Source organism: Tupaia chinensis, unplaced genomic scaffold (assembly GCF_000334495.1).
Source record: "Tupaia chinensis unplaced genomic scaffold, TupChi_1.0 Scaffold139833_1, whole genome shotgun sequence".
Classification (NCBI taxonomy): domain Eukaryota; kingdom Metazoa; phylum Chordata; class Mammalia; order Scandentia; family Tupaiidae; genus Tupaia; species Tupaia belangeri.
This window is the reverse complement of record NW_006199712.1, coordinates 3,572,485-3,588,102: the sequence shown is the minus strand read 5'-3', so window position 1 is coordinate 3,588,102 and position 15,618 is coordinate 3,572,485. Positions and strand designations below refer to the sequence as shown.

General features: G+C 37.1%; 1 protein-coding gene across 7 annotated transcripts in view; it reads right to left on the bottom strand.

Annotated features, from left to right (window-relative positions):
• The window catches only part of XRN1 (5'-3' exoribonuclease 1), a 153,357-nt gene that overhangs the window by 96,120 nt on the left and 41,619 nt on the right, over nt 1–15,618 (bottom strand). For all 7 annotated transcript variants that reach the window (XM_014593184.2, XM_014593182.2, XM_006162304.3 and 4 more), the window contains 3 exons: nt 14,936–15,092; nt 13,015–13,134; nt 1,174–1,343 (listed from right to left, as the gene is read on the bottom strand). In XM_014593184.2, the coding sequence (XP_014448670.1) occupies nt 1,174–1,343; nt 13,015–13,134; nt 14,936–15,092 (447 nt within the window). The remainder of the gene's footprint in view (nt 1–1,173; nt 1,344–13,014; nt 13,135–14,935; nt 15,093–15,618) is intronic.

Below are 15,618 nucleotides of genomic sequence, written 5' to 3'. Positions count from 1 at the left end.
CATTTTTTTTTTTGGAGAGGTTTTTGCTATAGGGTGCCTGCGCTTGCCAGCCAGACAGAGAGAGACAGAAAGACAGAAATCACCCCAGCAGGGGGTATGGCCATGCCGCAATCCCTTCTCCTCCATTCTCCTCTCGGGATCTTGGGCACGCAGGCACATGCGCCCGGCGTGAGTTTTAAGCCACCGGGTCTGGGACATGAACTGTGGTCGACTGCATGAGAGTCCAGCGACAAAGCCATTATGCTACCTGCTGGTCCCATAATTTTTAAAATATAGTATAAAAAAAGACAAATCTTTATATCCTCCTGGTTCCAAAACACACAATGGGGAATAATCATTTTATAATGTCTATGTCACCTTTCTCTGTGTTAACAAAAGAAAAATTAAATTAGTAACTGAGAACTATTTACTACAATTGCAACTCAACTATCAACTAGGTAGATAATTTACATGGGTCATTAGAGAAGAGGAAAAAACATTTTAATGAAGAAGTTAAAAGGAAAAAATGGATTTGAGGCAAGAATATAGAAGAGCTCTGTTATTCTATTTTTCTTCTTTTTAATCCAGTGGTTGGGGGTATAAGAGGCAAAGCTATAGCATACAAATAATGCTGGGAGTAGATATATTGACAACGGAAATAAAAACTCCCATCCTTGGGACCAGCAGATGGCATAGCGGTTATGTTGCTGAACTCCCTCAAGGATGACCATGGTTTGAATCCCGGACCCAGTATCTTCAAACTCACGCCAGTGTGTATGTGCATGTGTGCCCAAGATCCCAGGAGAATGAAGAAAAAGGGATTGCAGCGTGGCCATCCCCTTATGGGGGGAGGGGTGATTTCTCGTTCTCTGTTTCTCTGGCAAGTGCACATGCCCTATAGCAAAACTCTCCAAAAAACCTCACATCCTCTTGAGGGGACAAAGAGCAGAGATATTTACTAAATTAGAAAATAAAAAAATAACTTAAACAGAAGAAGGAAGGAAGCAGACTCTGACCAAAGCAGAGAATTACAGGAACAAGTGTCAGAGATGTTACAATTGCAGGCAAGTTGGGTGTTACTCATTAACGACCAATTGAATATAACTGTCCCAAAGTAGTAATATTTATTAATTTTTAAAATATATATTCAGATGTATCTTTTGTAATTGTTAAAAAATTACCAAATAACATTACCTTGTACAACAATGTTCTATGGCAGGGAACTTTTCTGGCCATGGAGAGGGATAGATGAAATTTGTGTCTTTATCATACCAGCACATTAGGCACTCACTATGTTGGTTTCTTTTCCTCTCTTCCGTTTTGAGAGAGTAGTTACATGTCTCCATAGCTTCCAATAATCGCTTCTAAATGTAAAGAATAAAAAGGGTTAAAAGTATAAAGACTCCTAGCATATACTCCCAGCATATAATCCCAGCATACAGAATCATTAGTTGAGTTCTTGCAAAACAAAATCTTAACTAATGCAACTCTTCCATATCATTACACAAAAAGTGATATGCTATTATTCATTGTTTCAAAGGACCTTTGGATATTGCTGTCATTGGAAATTCCTCTGATGGTATCAATCCAACAGTAGCAACTTAAATGTAGGTAAAAACAGCAGCAGATAATCAAATAAAAAATTGTTTTAAATTGCCACAGTGTGTATGCACTTGCAAGAGAGACAGAGAGAGGGAGAGAGCACCCCCTAGCAGGATGTGGTCATGCCACGATATAGTCTCCTCCATTTCTCTATCCTGTCAGAATTTGGGGCATGCATATGTGTCAAAATGCTGGAGCTGGGATTCAAATTGTGGTTGGCTATGTGGGGTCAGGCTCCCTTAACCACTAAGCTATGAGGGTAGCCTGAGAATCAAATTTTAAATGTGAATTTATCATACTTTTTATATCATAATTTGTAGAGAATTAATTTTTTACTTTGGAAATTCTGTGGTGGTATATGGCCGTGTCCATCTTCCCAAATTAACTTATATACTTTACATAATTCCAATTAGACTATATCAATGGCCTGAATTTCTAAAAGAGGATGTACTGACACAAGTATTCACATGGAATAATTAATGTATGAATAGCATAAAGTAATTGAGAACTCACTTTACCAGATTCTATCACATTTTTAAAACAATTTGCTGAATTTTTAATTTATCATTATTATTATTATTTAATTTGTGATATGGCACATGAACTCAGAGAAAGACACAGAGAAAGAGAGGGAAAGTGAGAAAGCAAGCTGCCTCATCTAATACTTGAACCACGGTTGGCCATGTGGGAGTCCAGTGCCTTTATCCGTCATGCCATCTGCTGGGTCCAATTCTATCACTTTTTATAAAGCTATTGTAATCAAAAGATTTTAGTATGGGCCCCACAAGAGACCCACAGACCAGAAGAATAGAAGAGAATTCAATGACAGATCCAAATCCACATCAAAAATAATATTTCAGATACTTAAGTAGTGATATTATCATAATTAGCTATTGAACTGAAAATAAAGCACTGTACACTATCAACTTTATATCATATATCAATATATAAATCAAATACCAGAATAATGAACCAAAGGGGCAGCAGACAATGTAGTGGTTAAGGCACTGGACTCCAACATGGCCGACTGCAGTTCAAGTCCCAGACCTGGTGGCTTGAAACTCACACTGTTTGTATGTCTGCCCAAAATCCCAGGAGAAGAGATTGTGGCACAGCCACTTCCCTTGGGGGGAAGGGGGGTGGATTTCTCACTTTCTTTCTCTCTCTCTCTCTCTGGTGAGTGCACACCTGATGGGAAAAAATAATCAAAAACAAGTTAAAGAAAATCTTTAAGAGTATCAATCATTTGGAGTGATAATCTCTTTTCTATTTAGGCAAGCAAGAGAGAAATTCAACAGCCATGGATTTAAGTAAAAAGTGTATGTGATGAGAAGATAACATACACAAATGAAGACATAAATGTGACAGTAGGAAGACTATTCTTAAAATACAAAATTGCTAAAAGGAAAAAGAAGGAAAAGAAAAAGAAAAAGAACAAATAGGAAAGAGAATATAAACAGATACTTTAGCAAAAATGCAAAGGGCAAACATATATACAAATCTACTCAATAAAAGACATATGGGGAGCCAGCAGGTAGTGTAGTGGTTAAGGTGCTGAACTCCCAAATGGCAGACTGTGGTGCAGGTCCTGGGTCTGGTGGCTTGAAACTCACATTCGGCACTTGTGCATGCATGCCCAAGACCCCAAGAAGAGAATGGAGTAGGAGGGATTGTGTTGTGATCATTCACCCAGGAGGTGATTTCTCACTTTCTCTCTCTGGCAAGTTCATGTGCCCTATAGCAAAAATCTCTCTCTAAAGAAAAAAAAAAAAGAAAAAGACATGTAGGGGAGTCAGCGGATGGCGCGGTGGTAAAGGCAGTGGACTCACACATGGTCATTTGCAGTTTGAGTCCCAGACCCAGTCGCTTAAAAATCAGGCTGGGAGTGTTTGCACATGCCCAAAATCCTGAAAGGAGAATGGAGAAGAAAGGAGTGTAGCATAGTTGCCCCTCCTGAGTGGTACAGTGAGTGCACACGCCCTATGGCAAAAACCAAAAAAAAGGATATATAGGTCCAGCTGCAACAGAGTAAGCAGGAAGGCATTACTGCATGGTGGCTAAGGCTGCATGGGCAGCCCAGGTTCAGACTGGGTGTGGTGCTGCACACCTGTGGTCCTAGGTAACTAGGAGGCTGGGGTACAGGGAGTGTGACATTGTGAGACACTGTAAAATATTTGTGTCTCTCTCTACCTACCGCTACTATTCTCCCTCTCACTTTCTTGCTCTCACAAAACAAAACAAAACAAAACAAAACAAAACAAAACAAAACACAAAAACTCCAGACATATAGATCAATGGAACAGAACAGAAAGCATAAAAATAAATCCATGCTTTATACTTAACTCATCTGTGACAAGGGAGTCAAGAACCCACAGCGGAGAAAGATAGTCTCTTTAATAAACGGTGGTGAGAAAATTGAATATCCAGGGACCAGCAGTTAGCGTAATGGCTATGTTGCTAGACTCCCATGTAGTCGACCACGGTTCGAGTTCTGCACCTGGCGGTTTAAACTCACGCCAGGCGCGTGTGCATGCATGTCCAAGATCCTGAGAGGAGGATTGAGGAACAACTTGTTCTTGTTATGTGGAATAGAATGTCTTTCTCATCCCCTCCTGGAAACTAAGAGTTTTTTTTTTTTTTTTCCTTCCCTCTATTACATTTATTTATTCTTTTATTATTTTTTGGCTCTTACTTGAGTTAAAAAAAAAAAACAAAAACTGAATATCCACAAGAATAAAATTGAATCCTAACTTATATACAAATAACTCAGAATGAACTAAAGATTTTTAAGACCTGAAACTATAAAACAATTAGGAGAGGTTCAGGGAAGCTATGCTCTAAACTCCATCTTCTAGACTCCCGAAATATTCAGACAAGTGGAGGAGATTTTGTCACAGAATGACCAGACACTACTGCAGAGGCACAAGAAGCATGAGAAAACAAGATAATATCTCTCCCCTAAGGGAAAAGAACAATCCCTCATTCATCATCCACAGACAGTATAGTAGAACTTATGGAAATGTCTGATGGAGAATTCAGAATATTCGTAGAGACAAAAATAAACGAGATGCAAGAGCTGAGAGGTAATGAACTCCAGAAGATGCAGGAAAAAAGAGACGAGTTCCAGGAGGTGTTGAAGTTCTTCTATGATCTGAAAGAGGAAATACACACCATAAAAAAGAATGAAATGGAGCTATTAGAGATGAAGGCTGCTATTCAGGAAATCAAAACTTCCCTCAAATGTATTAAAAGCAGATTAGTCCATGCAGAAAAATCAAATCTCGGATGTGGAAGGCAAAACGTCTAATCTAGAAAAAACAACAACAAAAAACCTGAGAAAATAAGCCAAAAAAATGAGAATACTGTTTGAGAAATACTAGACAACATGAAGCACCCAAATATCCAAATAATCGGTATTCCAGAAGGCAAAGAGACCCATAAGGGCATTGATAATCTATTCCATGAAATCCTACAAGAAAACTTTCCAAACCTAGAGAGGCATTCAACTATCTAGACCCAAGAAATACAAAGGACCCCTAACAGAATTAAACCAAGACGATTTTATCCAAGGCACATCATAGCCAGACTGGCCAAATCTACAGACAAAGACAAGATATTAAAATTGGCAAGAGAGAAACGTCATTACTTATAAAGGCTATCCAATCAGGCTAACCTCTGACCTCTCATCAGAAACAAGTCAAACAACGAAAAAATGGGAAAATATATTCAAAGTGTTAAATGCAAAACAGTTTAAACCAAGAATACTATACCCAGCAAGATTATCTTTCATATGGAAAGAAAGGATAAAAACATTCTCAGGTAAACAAGATCTGAAAGAATTTGCCAATAGCAGAGCCACCCTTCAAGAAGTTCTGAAAGGAGTGTTCTACTAGGAAAACTATAGACACATAAAGAATTAAGAGAACAAAAGTCAACCAATAAAATGACCAATTTAATGTGAGGGACAAGAAATATCAATAACAACACTGAATGTTACCTTCCAGGATTTAAACAGAAAGATTGGACCACAGTAACACTGCATATTCAACAGAAGAGAGTTTGAACATAGGAGTGAACTGGCATAATAGAATTTTATGACTTTTGTTTTTTTTTTTTTTTGGGAGAGATTTTCACTGTAGGGCGCGTGCGCTCGCCAGACAGACAGAGAGAGACATAGAGACAGAAAGCGAGAAATCACCCCCCAGGGGGGATGGTCACGCCGCAATCCCTTCTCCTCCATTCTCCTCTCGGGATCTTGGGCACGCACGCACACGCGCCTGGCTTGAGTTTTAAGCCACCGGGTCCGGGACGCGAACCGCGGTCGACTACGTGGGAGTCCAGCGACATAGCCATTACGCTAACTGCTGGTTCCCCAGAATTTTATGACTTTTGAGTAAAACATTATTGTTTTTTTTTTTAACTATGCTTTGTTTTCCCAACTTCAGCATTTTACTTTCTTTTAAGTTGTTTATATGTTCAGCAATTTGTTAAAATATTTCTCTTGTGCTTCTTTAAATGGAAACATAAACTTTTCTTCCTTCCTGACCCCTCTGGAATTGGAAAGTATTTGGGAGTATTCTTATTTAGTAGTAGAAGGGTTATTTGTGTAAGTTCAACAATGCTGTTGCACTGAATCAGAAATTGGAAATACTCATTATTGGACAGGGCTTTGACTGGAATGTCATATCTGAAGATTAATCAGGAAGCTATGGAACTAAGGTGGATCTCAAGTAAGCCAACGGAAGCTCTTAGAAAGATGGCCTGACAGAGAGGAATAGAGAAGATACATGAAAGAATTTATAACATACAATAACCTGGACTTTTCCAGCCCAGCACCGTAATTAGTAGCGATTATGAAAGAGCAACGATATCAGAAGATTATCTTGAGAAAGACGTTGAAGGAAGAAAAAGAGATTTATCTTTGCAAGCAGATAGTATATCACAGAATACTTGTTAGGCAGGGCTGAATTGAGAAGGTTTATGTGTGACTTGTGTGCTGGGCATTAGCTTTTCAACAATTTGAGTAGTTGACATGTAAATATTTTATCAAAAATATTTAAAACCATACTGTCTCTGTTGTTACACAGTCACAAACAAAACTATACAAAACTATAAGAAATAGTTTGCCATAGGGCGGGCGCCACCACGCCCTAAAACTATAAGAAATATTTTGAACATTAACTTTAAAATTCAGTATTTTGAAATTTTAAAAATTATTTATAAACTGTCACAAACCACACCACGCCCTAAAACTATAAGAAATATTTTGAACATTAACTTTAAAATTCAGTATTTTGAAATTTTGAAAATTATTTATAAACTGTCACAAACCATGGAGTATGAGCAAAAATTTTTTGATGTATAAAGTAAATATTTGTGCAAGAACATAAAAATAAATAAATAAAAGAAAAAAAAACTATTAGGAGAAAATGTGGAAAGAAAGTTGGTGACATAGGTTTGGGAATGATTTTTTGGCTATGACCCCAAAAGCAGATACCAAAAACAAAATAGATAAGTGGGATGCATCAAACTAAAAAAACCTTCTCTGAACAGTGAACAATTAACAGTAAAGAGACAACCTATGGATATCAGCAGATGGCATAGTGGTTATTATCATTGGACTCCCACGTGGCCAACTGCAGTTGAATTTCTGAACTCTGTAGCTTCAAAATAACACAGAGATGTGCGTATGCGTGCCCAAGATCCTGGGAGGAGAATGGAGAAAGGACTGCAGAGTGGCCATTCCCCCTGCAACGTGATTTCTCACTTTCCCTCTCACTGCCTCTGTCTCTCTCTCTCTCTGGCAAGCACACACATCCTAAGCAAAAAACCTCTCTCCTATGGAAGAAGAGAGAAATATATGTAAATCATCTCATAAAGGTTAACATCTCTATTAGGAACTCACTATAAATATAAATATTTAACAATGCAATAACAAAAAAAGCAAATATTCCAATGAAAAGATAGGCAATGCACTGGCTCTGTGGCCTGGAAGTTAAGGAAGCTATATTCCACATGGCCAGCTATACAGTTTGAGTCCTGGGCCAGTGGCTTGAGAAACATGCTAGGTGCATGTGTGCATGTGCCCAAAATCCCAACAGGATGAAGAAATACATGAGAAGGGGGACCAGCAGTTAGTGTAATGGCTATGTCGCTGGACTCCCATGTAGTCGACTGCAGTTCGAGGGCCAGACCCGGCGGCTTAAACTCACGCTGGGGGCGTGTGCGTGCATGCCCAAGATCCCGAGAGGAGCATGGAGGAGAAGGGATTGTGGCGTGGCCATCCCCCCGGAGGGTGATTTCTCGCTTTCAATCTCTCTGTCTCTCTCTGTCTGTCTGGCGAGTGCACGCACCCTATAGCGAAAACCTCTCCCCCCCAAAGAAAGTGAAAAAAGAAAAGAAATACATGAGAAGGGATTCTGGTGTGAACATCTCCCATAGGGGTTGCTTTCTCTCTCTCCTTATCTTTCTCTAGCCAGCCCATGCACTCTTCTGGCAAAAGTAGGGAAAAAAAAAAGATGGGTCAAGCACTTTAATAGACATTTCTCAAGAGAAGATATACGAGATGGGTACAGTGCTATCTGCCTGTAATACCACCTACATGGGAGGCTGAGGATTATGGGTTCAAAGCTAGGCTGAGCAAAAAGGTTAAAAAAAAAAAAAAAAAAAAAAAAAGACATCCAATGGACAAAGAATATATAAAAAAAAGTTCAGTTACTAGTCACCAGAGAAATGCCAATTAAAATCATAATCAGGCACCAACTCCCACCTGTTAGAATGGTTATCATCAAAATGAAAGATAAGTATTCATGAGGATACAGAGAAAAGAAAAGCCCTTTACACTGTTGGTAGAAATATAAATTGGGGGCTGGATGAGCCAGGGAATTGGAGATGCCAGTCAAAGGGTGTAAAGTTTCAGTTATGTAGGATGGATGAATATGTACTGGAGGTTAATGTACAGAGTAGTGACTATAGCTAATAATATTGTACTGCACAGTCATTATTTGTAAAGAGAAGAACTTATGAGTTCTCACCACACAAGTATTAAAATACAGGACTCTGGGGCAGGCAAGTGGCATGGTGGTTAAAGGCGCTGGACTCCCACACGGCCGACCACGGTTCAAGTATCAGACCTGGTGGCTTGCTTTCTCACTTCCTCTCTCTCTCTCTCTCTCTCTCTGTCTCTCTCTGATCAAACTGGAAAATAATAATGATAATAATAATAAATAAAATTAAAATAAAATAATTCTTAAAAAAACAAACAGGAATCTGAGATGTTTCATATGCTAATTAGCTTTTTAATGATAAGCAAATGAATCCATATACCAAAATATCATGTGTTATACCTTAAATACATATAATTTATATTTATCAGGTATTCCTCAATAAATCTGGGGGGAAATCTACTCAAATTAAGGGTATGGGAAGCAAGTTTGAATAAAATGGCACTCATCGATTGGCCAACATTAAATAGAACAATAATATTCAGCATTGGAGAAGAAGCAGGTAAGTGGTCACTTAAATGCTGATGGTGGTGAAAGAGCAGAATCTGAGGAAGGACATTAAGGAGAAAAATAGAGGCAAGGCATTTATGAGACAAAGAAATGGATTATTATCTATTGAAGGTAACTTTCTAGTATGGTGAACTGGACTGGTGAGATGTACACACGTTGGAATATTCACTTTGTAAGTTAAGTTACATGACTGAATGTATAAAAGAAATAGAAATAAAAAGAAAAAATGCAAAAAAGATTGATGGTGCAAATTAGAACAATTTTTTTGAAAAATAATCTGGTAATATTCATTCAAAGTAAAAATATTAGTACATATAAATGAGAACCATAGAATCCTATTTTGGAAAACTATCTTTTAAGAATAAAAGTTCTAGTATATAAGAATATGTGAATAAACAAACATAAAAAATACATGAATACAGAAGCACTTTTACCACAGCATTGTATACAATGGCAAAAACATGACGTAGCCTGAACATTCACCAGGGTAACGTTTGAATAAAAATTGTGGTACATTTATTTTATAAAATATTATGCTGCTATTAAAGAATAAGTTAGATTTCTATCTACTGACTTTGAGCAATGTCCTTATATCTTTTAAAGGATTATTTAATTGAACTTTATTTCATTTATTTATCTATTTATTTATTTTTATTTTAATTTGACCAGAGAGGGACAGAGTGAGAGTGAGAGTGAGAGAGACAGAGAAGGAAGGTGAGAAAGTAAGCCACCAGGTCCAGGACTTGAACCACGGTTGGCTATGTGGGAGTCCAGCACCCTTAACCACACCACCTGCTGGCCCCATCATTATCATTTTTCAATTTGATCAGAGAGAGAGAGAGAGAGAGAGAAAGTGAGAAAGCAAGCTACCAGGTCTGGGATTCCAGCACCTTAACCACCACACAATCTGCTGGCCCCTGTCCATGATATTTTTATTGTTAAGAGAGAAAAAGTTCTAGAATAATATCTGTATATTCCACTAAAAAAATAGAAAAACTAAAAGCTTTATATGGATGTAGTTATTTATATTTCCTTTTTTTTTGATTTTGCTATAGGGCATGTGTGCTCATCATGAAAAGACAGAGAGAGAGAGCGAGAGCAAGAGGGGTGGCGGGAGCAAGATGCCAGACCTGGGACTTAAACAGTGGTCTGCCATGTGGAAGTCTAATGCTTTAACCACCATGCCATTTGTTGGCCAGTTATTTATGTTTCTATGACTACAGTAGGATATAAAGAGGCTATTAATATTATGAAAGAAAGGTAATAATTAAAGAAAAGTATAACAAATAAGCAAATGTTTAAATATAGACTAAACTACTTACACATATACACACACAGACAAAATCCACATCATCACAAACGAACACACTACTAATAAAACCTTTAACCATTTATATTGAAGAAAAAAAATCACTAATTTCCCTTTTTCTACATTAGTTATTTTATCAATTTTATTAATCTTTTCAAATAATCAACTTTTGGTTTCATCACTTTTTTCCCTCATTTGTTCATTTTCCATGGATTTATTCTCCTATATTTATTATCTCTTTTATTCTGCTCAGTTTGGTTTAATTATCTTTTTAATTTCTCAAGGCAGAAGTCCTGATAATATATTTTACATTTTTTTTTAGTATACACCTTATATTTCCTTTTAAGTACTGCTTAAGTTGCAACAAACGTGATATATTCTACTTTCACTATTATTCAAACGTATGTATTTAGTAATTTATCTTTCTATTTATTTTTTAAAATTGCTATAGGGTGTATGACGGGACCATGCAGACAACACAAGCTGGTAAAGAGGCTGCCTCCCATGCCTAAGGCAAGGCCTGGGCTGGGATGAAACTGCTTAAAGATAAAGCACAAGAATTCACTGATTAACAGACAAAGAATTCAACAAATAAATACAGGGACCCGTGGGTTAATAGAGGAAGGACAGATCTGACTAACAGTGACAGGATAAATAAACCTGAAGGCTCTAGGGGGAAGAGTAACTATCTTAGCTGGAAGTTCTTAACTGGTTCGGGCAAGCAACAGATAGTACCTAACTACAGTTTCTCCCCTGTGTGCTGTTAACTATGAAAAACTGCTAATAAAACATCCTGTGTTGTCTCCTGAGCTACAAGACCCTCTCATCTGAAAAGGCCCTGTCCGGTAATCAAGATTTAAGAAGAAAATGCACCAGACAAATAGACTCCTTCATCCTGAGAACTGTAATTGATTATACCTAATCAAACAAGACAGACATCATGTTTTATGATCATTGTTCCTGTGCCTTGAATTCCCTGTTTCGTAGAGTAAATCTTTTATTTCCCCCTCACTTCTCCTACTCCTGTAAGACATCCCTCAATAAATATGTGTGTTTGGTAGCCGCTAATGCTGCAGTCCTGAGCTTGCTCTGGCTGTACCCAGCTGAGAACATGCTAAGGAGCACTGAGGTTTCAGCCTAATTTTGTTCACCCACGTCGCCTTCCTGTGTATGAGTCTCAACCCACCCTGGCTGGAGCAGGGCTTCCGGCAGGTGTATACACTTGCCGTAGAGAGATGGAGATGGGGAGAGGGAGAAAGAAAGTGAGAACTATTGTTGAGGGGGTTAACCATGCTATAATCCCTTCTTCTCTACTCTTCTAGGGATTTTGGGCATGCATGCATGCATGCACATCTGGAGTGTTTTTCAAGCTGCCAGGTCCAGGACTCAAACTGCCATGTCTGATCCAGCCACTTTAAATGGTCTATAATTTATCTTTTAATTTTGTCTTTTGTCCATGGGTTATTTAGAAGTGTGTTGTTATTATTATTATTTTTTTTTATTGGGGGATTTTCCAGATTTTTGTAACTAACTTCTATCCTAATTCTATGTGGTCAGAGAACATTATACAGTTTCTTGTTGCTGTTAGCAGGCACAGCCTTATTTATTGTCTACATGTGATTATAATATTGTTGTTTTGTGCCAGCACATCCTTCTGCCATTACACATCCTTATTTTATAGGGTGAGGGGCCCATCCTAGAGCTTGAAGCTACTTTTTCAGTTACTCTGCCTGTAGTGCTCTTCATTGGCACAATTAGCACAAACATGGTCATGAATTACTTATTGTTTAAAACTAGAGGAAAATTTCAATGAAAAAGATTAAGAAATATTTTATGGCTCGGGACCAGCAGATGGCATACTGTTTATGTTGCTGAGAAGAGGAAGGAGGAGAAGGGATTGTGGCATGGCCATCCCCCCTGAGGGGATGATTTCTCCCTTTCTATCTCTCATTTTCCACAGAGAGAAGTGGAAAGTGAGAAATCAAACCCCAGTGGGGACAGTCACACCACAATCCCTTCTCCTCCATTCTCTTAGGATTTGGGGGAATGCATGCACATGCACCTGGTATATTCTTCAAGCTGCTGCATCCAGGGCTCGAACCACACAGTTGGCCATAGAGGAATCCAGCTGTTTTAATTACCATGCCACCTGGTTGGCCCAGTTTATAACTGTATTTAAGTCTTCTCAACTTTTATTAATTTATATCTCCTTGTACTATTGATTCCTCAGAGAAAACTGTTGAAATTTCCAACTATAACTGTGGATTTGTCTATGTCTCCTTTCAATTCTGATAGTTTTTGTTTCATGTGTTTGAAGCTCTGTTATTAAGTTCATATACATTCAGGATTTTTATGTCTTCTTGATGAAATAACTTGACTCTTTTATCAGTATGAATTATGCCTCTTTATCTCAGGTAATTCTCTTGTTTCTAAAGTCTACTTTGTCAGGTACTAGTAAGAGCCACTCCAGCCTTATTACAATTAGCATACTAAATTTTGATGAACATCTGGAAGATATTAGCTACATTTTATTAATGAAACATAAAAGGTGATTAAAACCCATTGTTTATTAGGAATGTATGTGTATATATAATTATTACATGCACTGACCTCATCAATAAAAGGTATTAAAACCACAGCTTCCCATTCTTGTTGTTTACCATTTAGGTCAGTTTTAAAATCAGGTGGATAATATTCTATAATTGGTGAGTCTTCACTGGTCATCAAGTGCTGTGAAAATATAAAATAGTATAATAGAAATATAAGAACATCAATATAGTTTTTGGTTAATGTTTTTATAATTGTCACATACTTCAGTTTAAAATGTCTAAGCACAAGTCTTAGTTATGTTACAATACACTTGGCATACTTTGATTTTCAACGGTAATAATTCCATATTCACTACTACTTATCACTTTCCTGTTTGACTGACTTAGTTATGTAGCAAAACCATCTTTACTCTGAACTTTAATTTTGTCATCTTAATTTTAATTGTCTTTTCATTCTACCAAACCTAGCTAAATTCTGTTTTCCTATTTGAACTTCACAGGCTTCAAAAACTACTTCATTTTTAACATCAAATTAACAATTTACCTTCATACTCCAATCAACTTATTCTATTAAATAATATAACGATTGTTATATAAGATAGTTCAAAAATAAAAAAAATCTAAAATTCAAGAAACACTTTACCACTAACATCAAAGAGAAATAGTCTAATAATACATGTGTTTATTAGAGGTTTTATAACAGAGGTAAACACAGAAAGAATCAGGATGTTTTCTGTTCTTTTTTTAATTTGCCAGAGGGCATGTGCACATGCCAGAGAGAGACAGAGTCAGAGACAGAGAGAAAAGAAGTGAGAAAGCACTCATTGTGGCATGGCTATGGTTATGCCATGCCACAATCCCTTCTCCATCTCTTCCTCTTGTTGGGATTTTGGGCATGGAAACACATCTGATGTGCTTGAAAAACACAAGCTCCTGGAACTAGAATCCCAGGGTTAGCCACGTGGGATCCAGTTACCTTAATCACCAGGCCATGGGCTGGCCCAAATAAAGATCTTTTTGAGAAAATGAATATGGAAGATTATGATGTAGATATTTTTACAAGAAAATAAAACAGTATATTCCCCAGGTGGTACTCAAAATATTTAATAACTGCTATGGCATGGGCACTGAGCAATTGAAACAGATATGGTCATAAAATATTCACATAGTCATACTGATCCATGTGGTAAAATATCAAAAGTTAATGTATCTGAAGGCGGAAAAATAGTCATCAAAGAAACTTATTAAGAAAGGGAAGCCAGGAGCCAGGACTGAGGGCAGACGGAGGTTTAGAAAGATGCAGGAGAGTCAGACACTGTTAAAGCTGCAGTGGGTGTGTGTGTTTGTGTGTATTCCAGTTCCTAGGACCAGACCATGGAACTTAAATATAGACTGACACTCTAGAAGAACTAAATGAATGCTATCTTTAGAAACAGCTTAGTAGACTTTATAGTTTTGACTCTATTACTCCTAATATTTCTTCCTCCTGTTATGTGATATACATTTATTAAACCAAAGCCTTTCATTTCACAATTTGATAAATAAAATGCTCAAAACCCAAATATACACTCAGGTAACACCACTATTGAGATAAATGACTTAGACCTATCCCCTTTATGATGGGTAGAGTGTAAAAGATAACAGAGACAAATCTGTAAATGTTTGGACAAAATAAATAGTTTCAGATTTTTGCCTAGTTTACTTTCTTCAGTTTAGAGACAAATTAAAGATGTATGTAAAGTTGCTAAAAATGAAGAAGTCTGAATGTTTATGGAGTTTGTGCTTTTAAAGCAAAGCTAACTTTAAATCAAGGAAACACTTTTCAAGGAACTTGTTAGAGAAATAGTCCATTTAAAACTGAAAATAAATATAATTATATACTAAATAAATTTGGGTACTACTTTATCTATGTTTGTAGAAGATCCTAAATACTAAAAAAAAAAAAAAAAAAAAAAAGAAAATAATTCAATTCCAAAACTCACCTGGTAGCATGTAGGAAGTAAATTTTTACTAGCTGCTGGAAGTACAGCAAGAAGCTGCTCGAATGGCTTGAAAGGTTTACCGAGTTCAAAATGGATTTCAAGGGTACTAATGTTGCGGATATCAGATAGGAAAGGTGCATAATGATAGGGATAAAACCTATAAAAGAGAAACTGAATTCTAAATAGGCAGCTTTTTGAAACAAGTCAATACCAAGTATATATTTTTCCTGATACTTTAATAACACATAATACTTTTAAAGAAAAATAAAGTACCAAACATAATTCTACCACTTGAATATAAGAAATTAGTTACTGTTGAAAAATGTAGGTCATGGCATGGCAACAAACATTATTATTTCCTTAATTTTTAAAGTGCAGGTTCACATTTCTCATATTGAGATATATCAGGAAATTGCAGGGTACATATAATGAAATATTATAATGCTTTTATTTATTTACTTTTAATTTGCCAGAGGGCACACATGCTTGCCAGACAGATGAGCAGGAAATGGGGAAAAGCACTACTCTTGGGGCACGGTCATACCACAATCCCTTCTCTATTTCTCCATCATGTTGGGACTATGGGATGCATGCACATGTGGCCTGAAAAACGCACCGAGTCCACACAGTCAGCCACGTGAGAAACAGCTCCCCTAACCATCAGGGCATGGGATGGCCCTGTG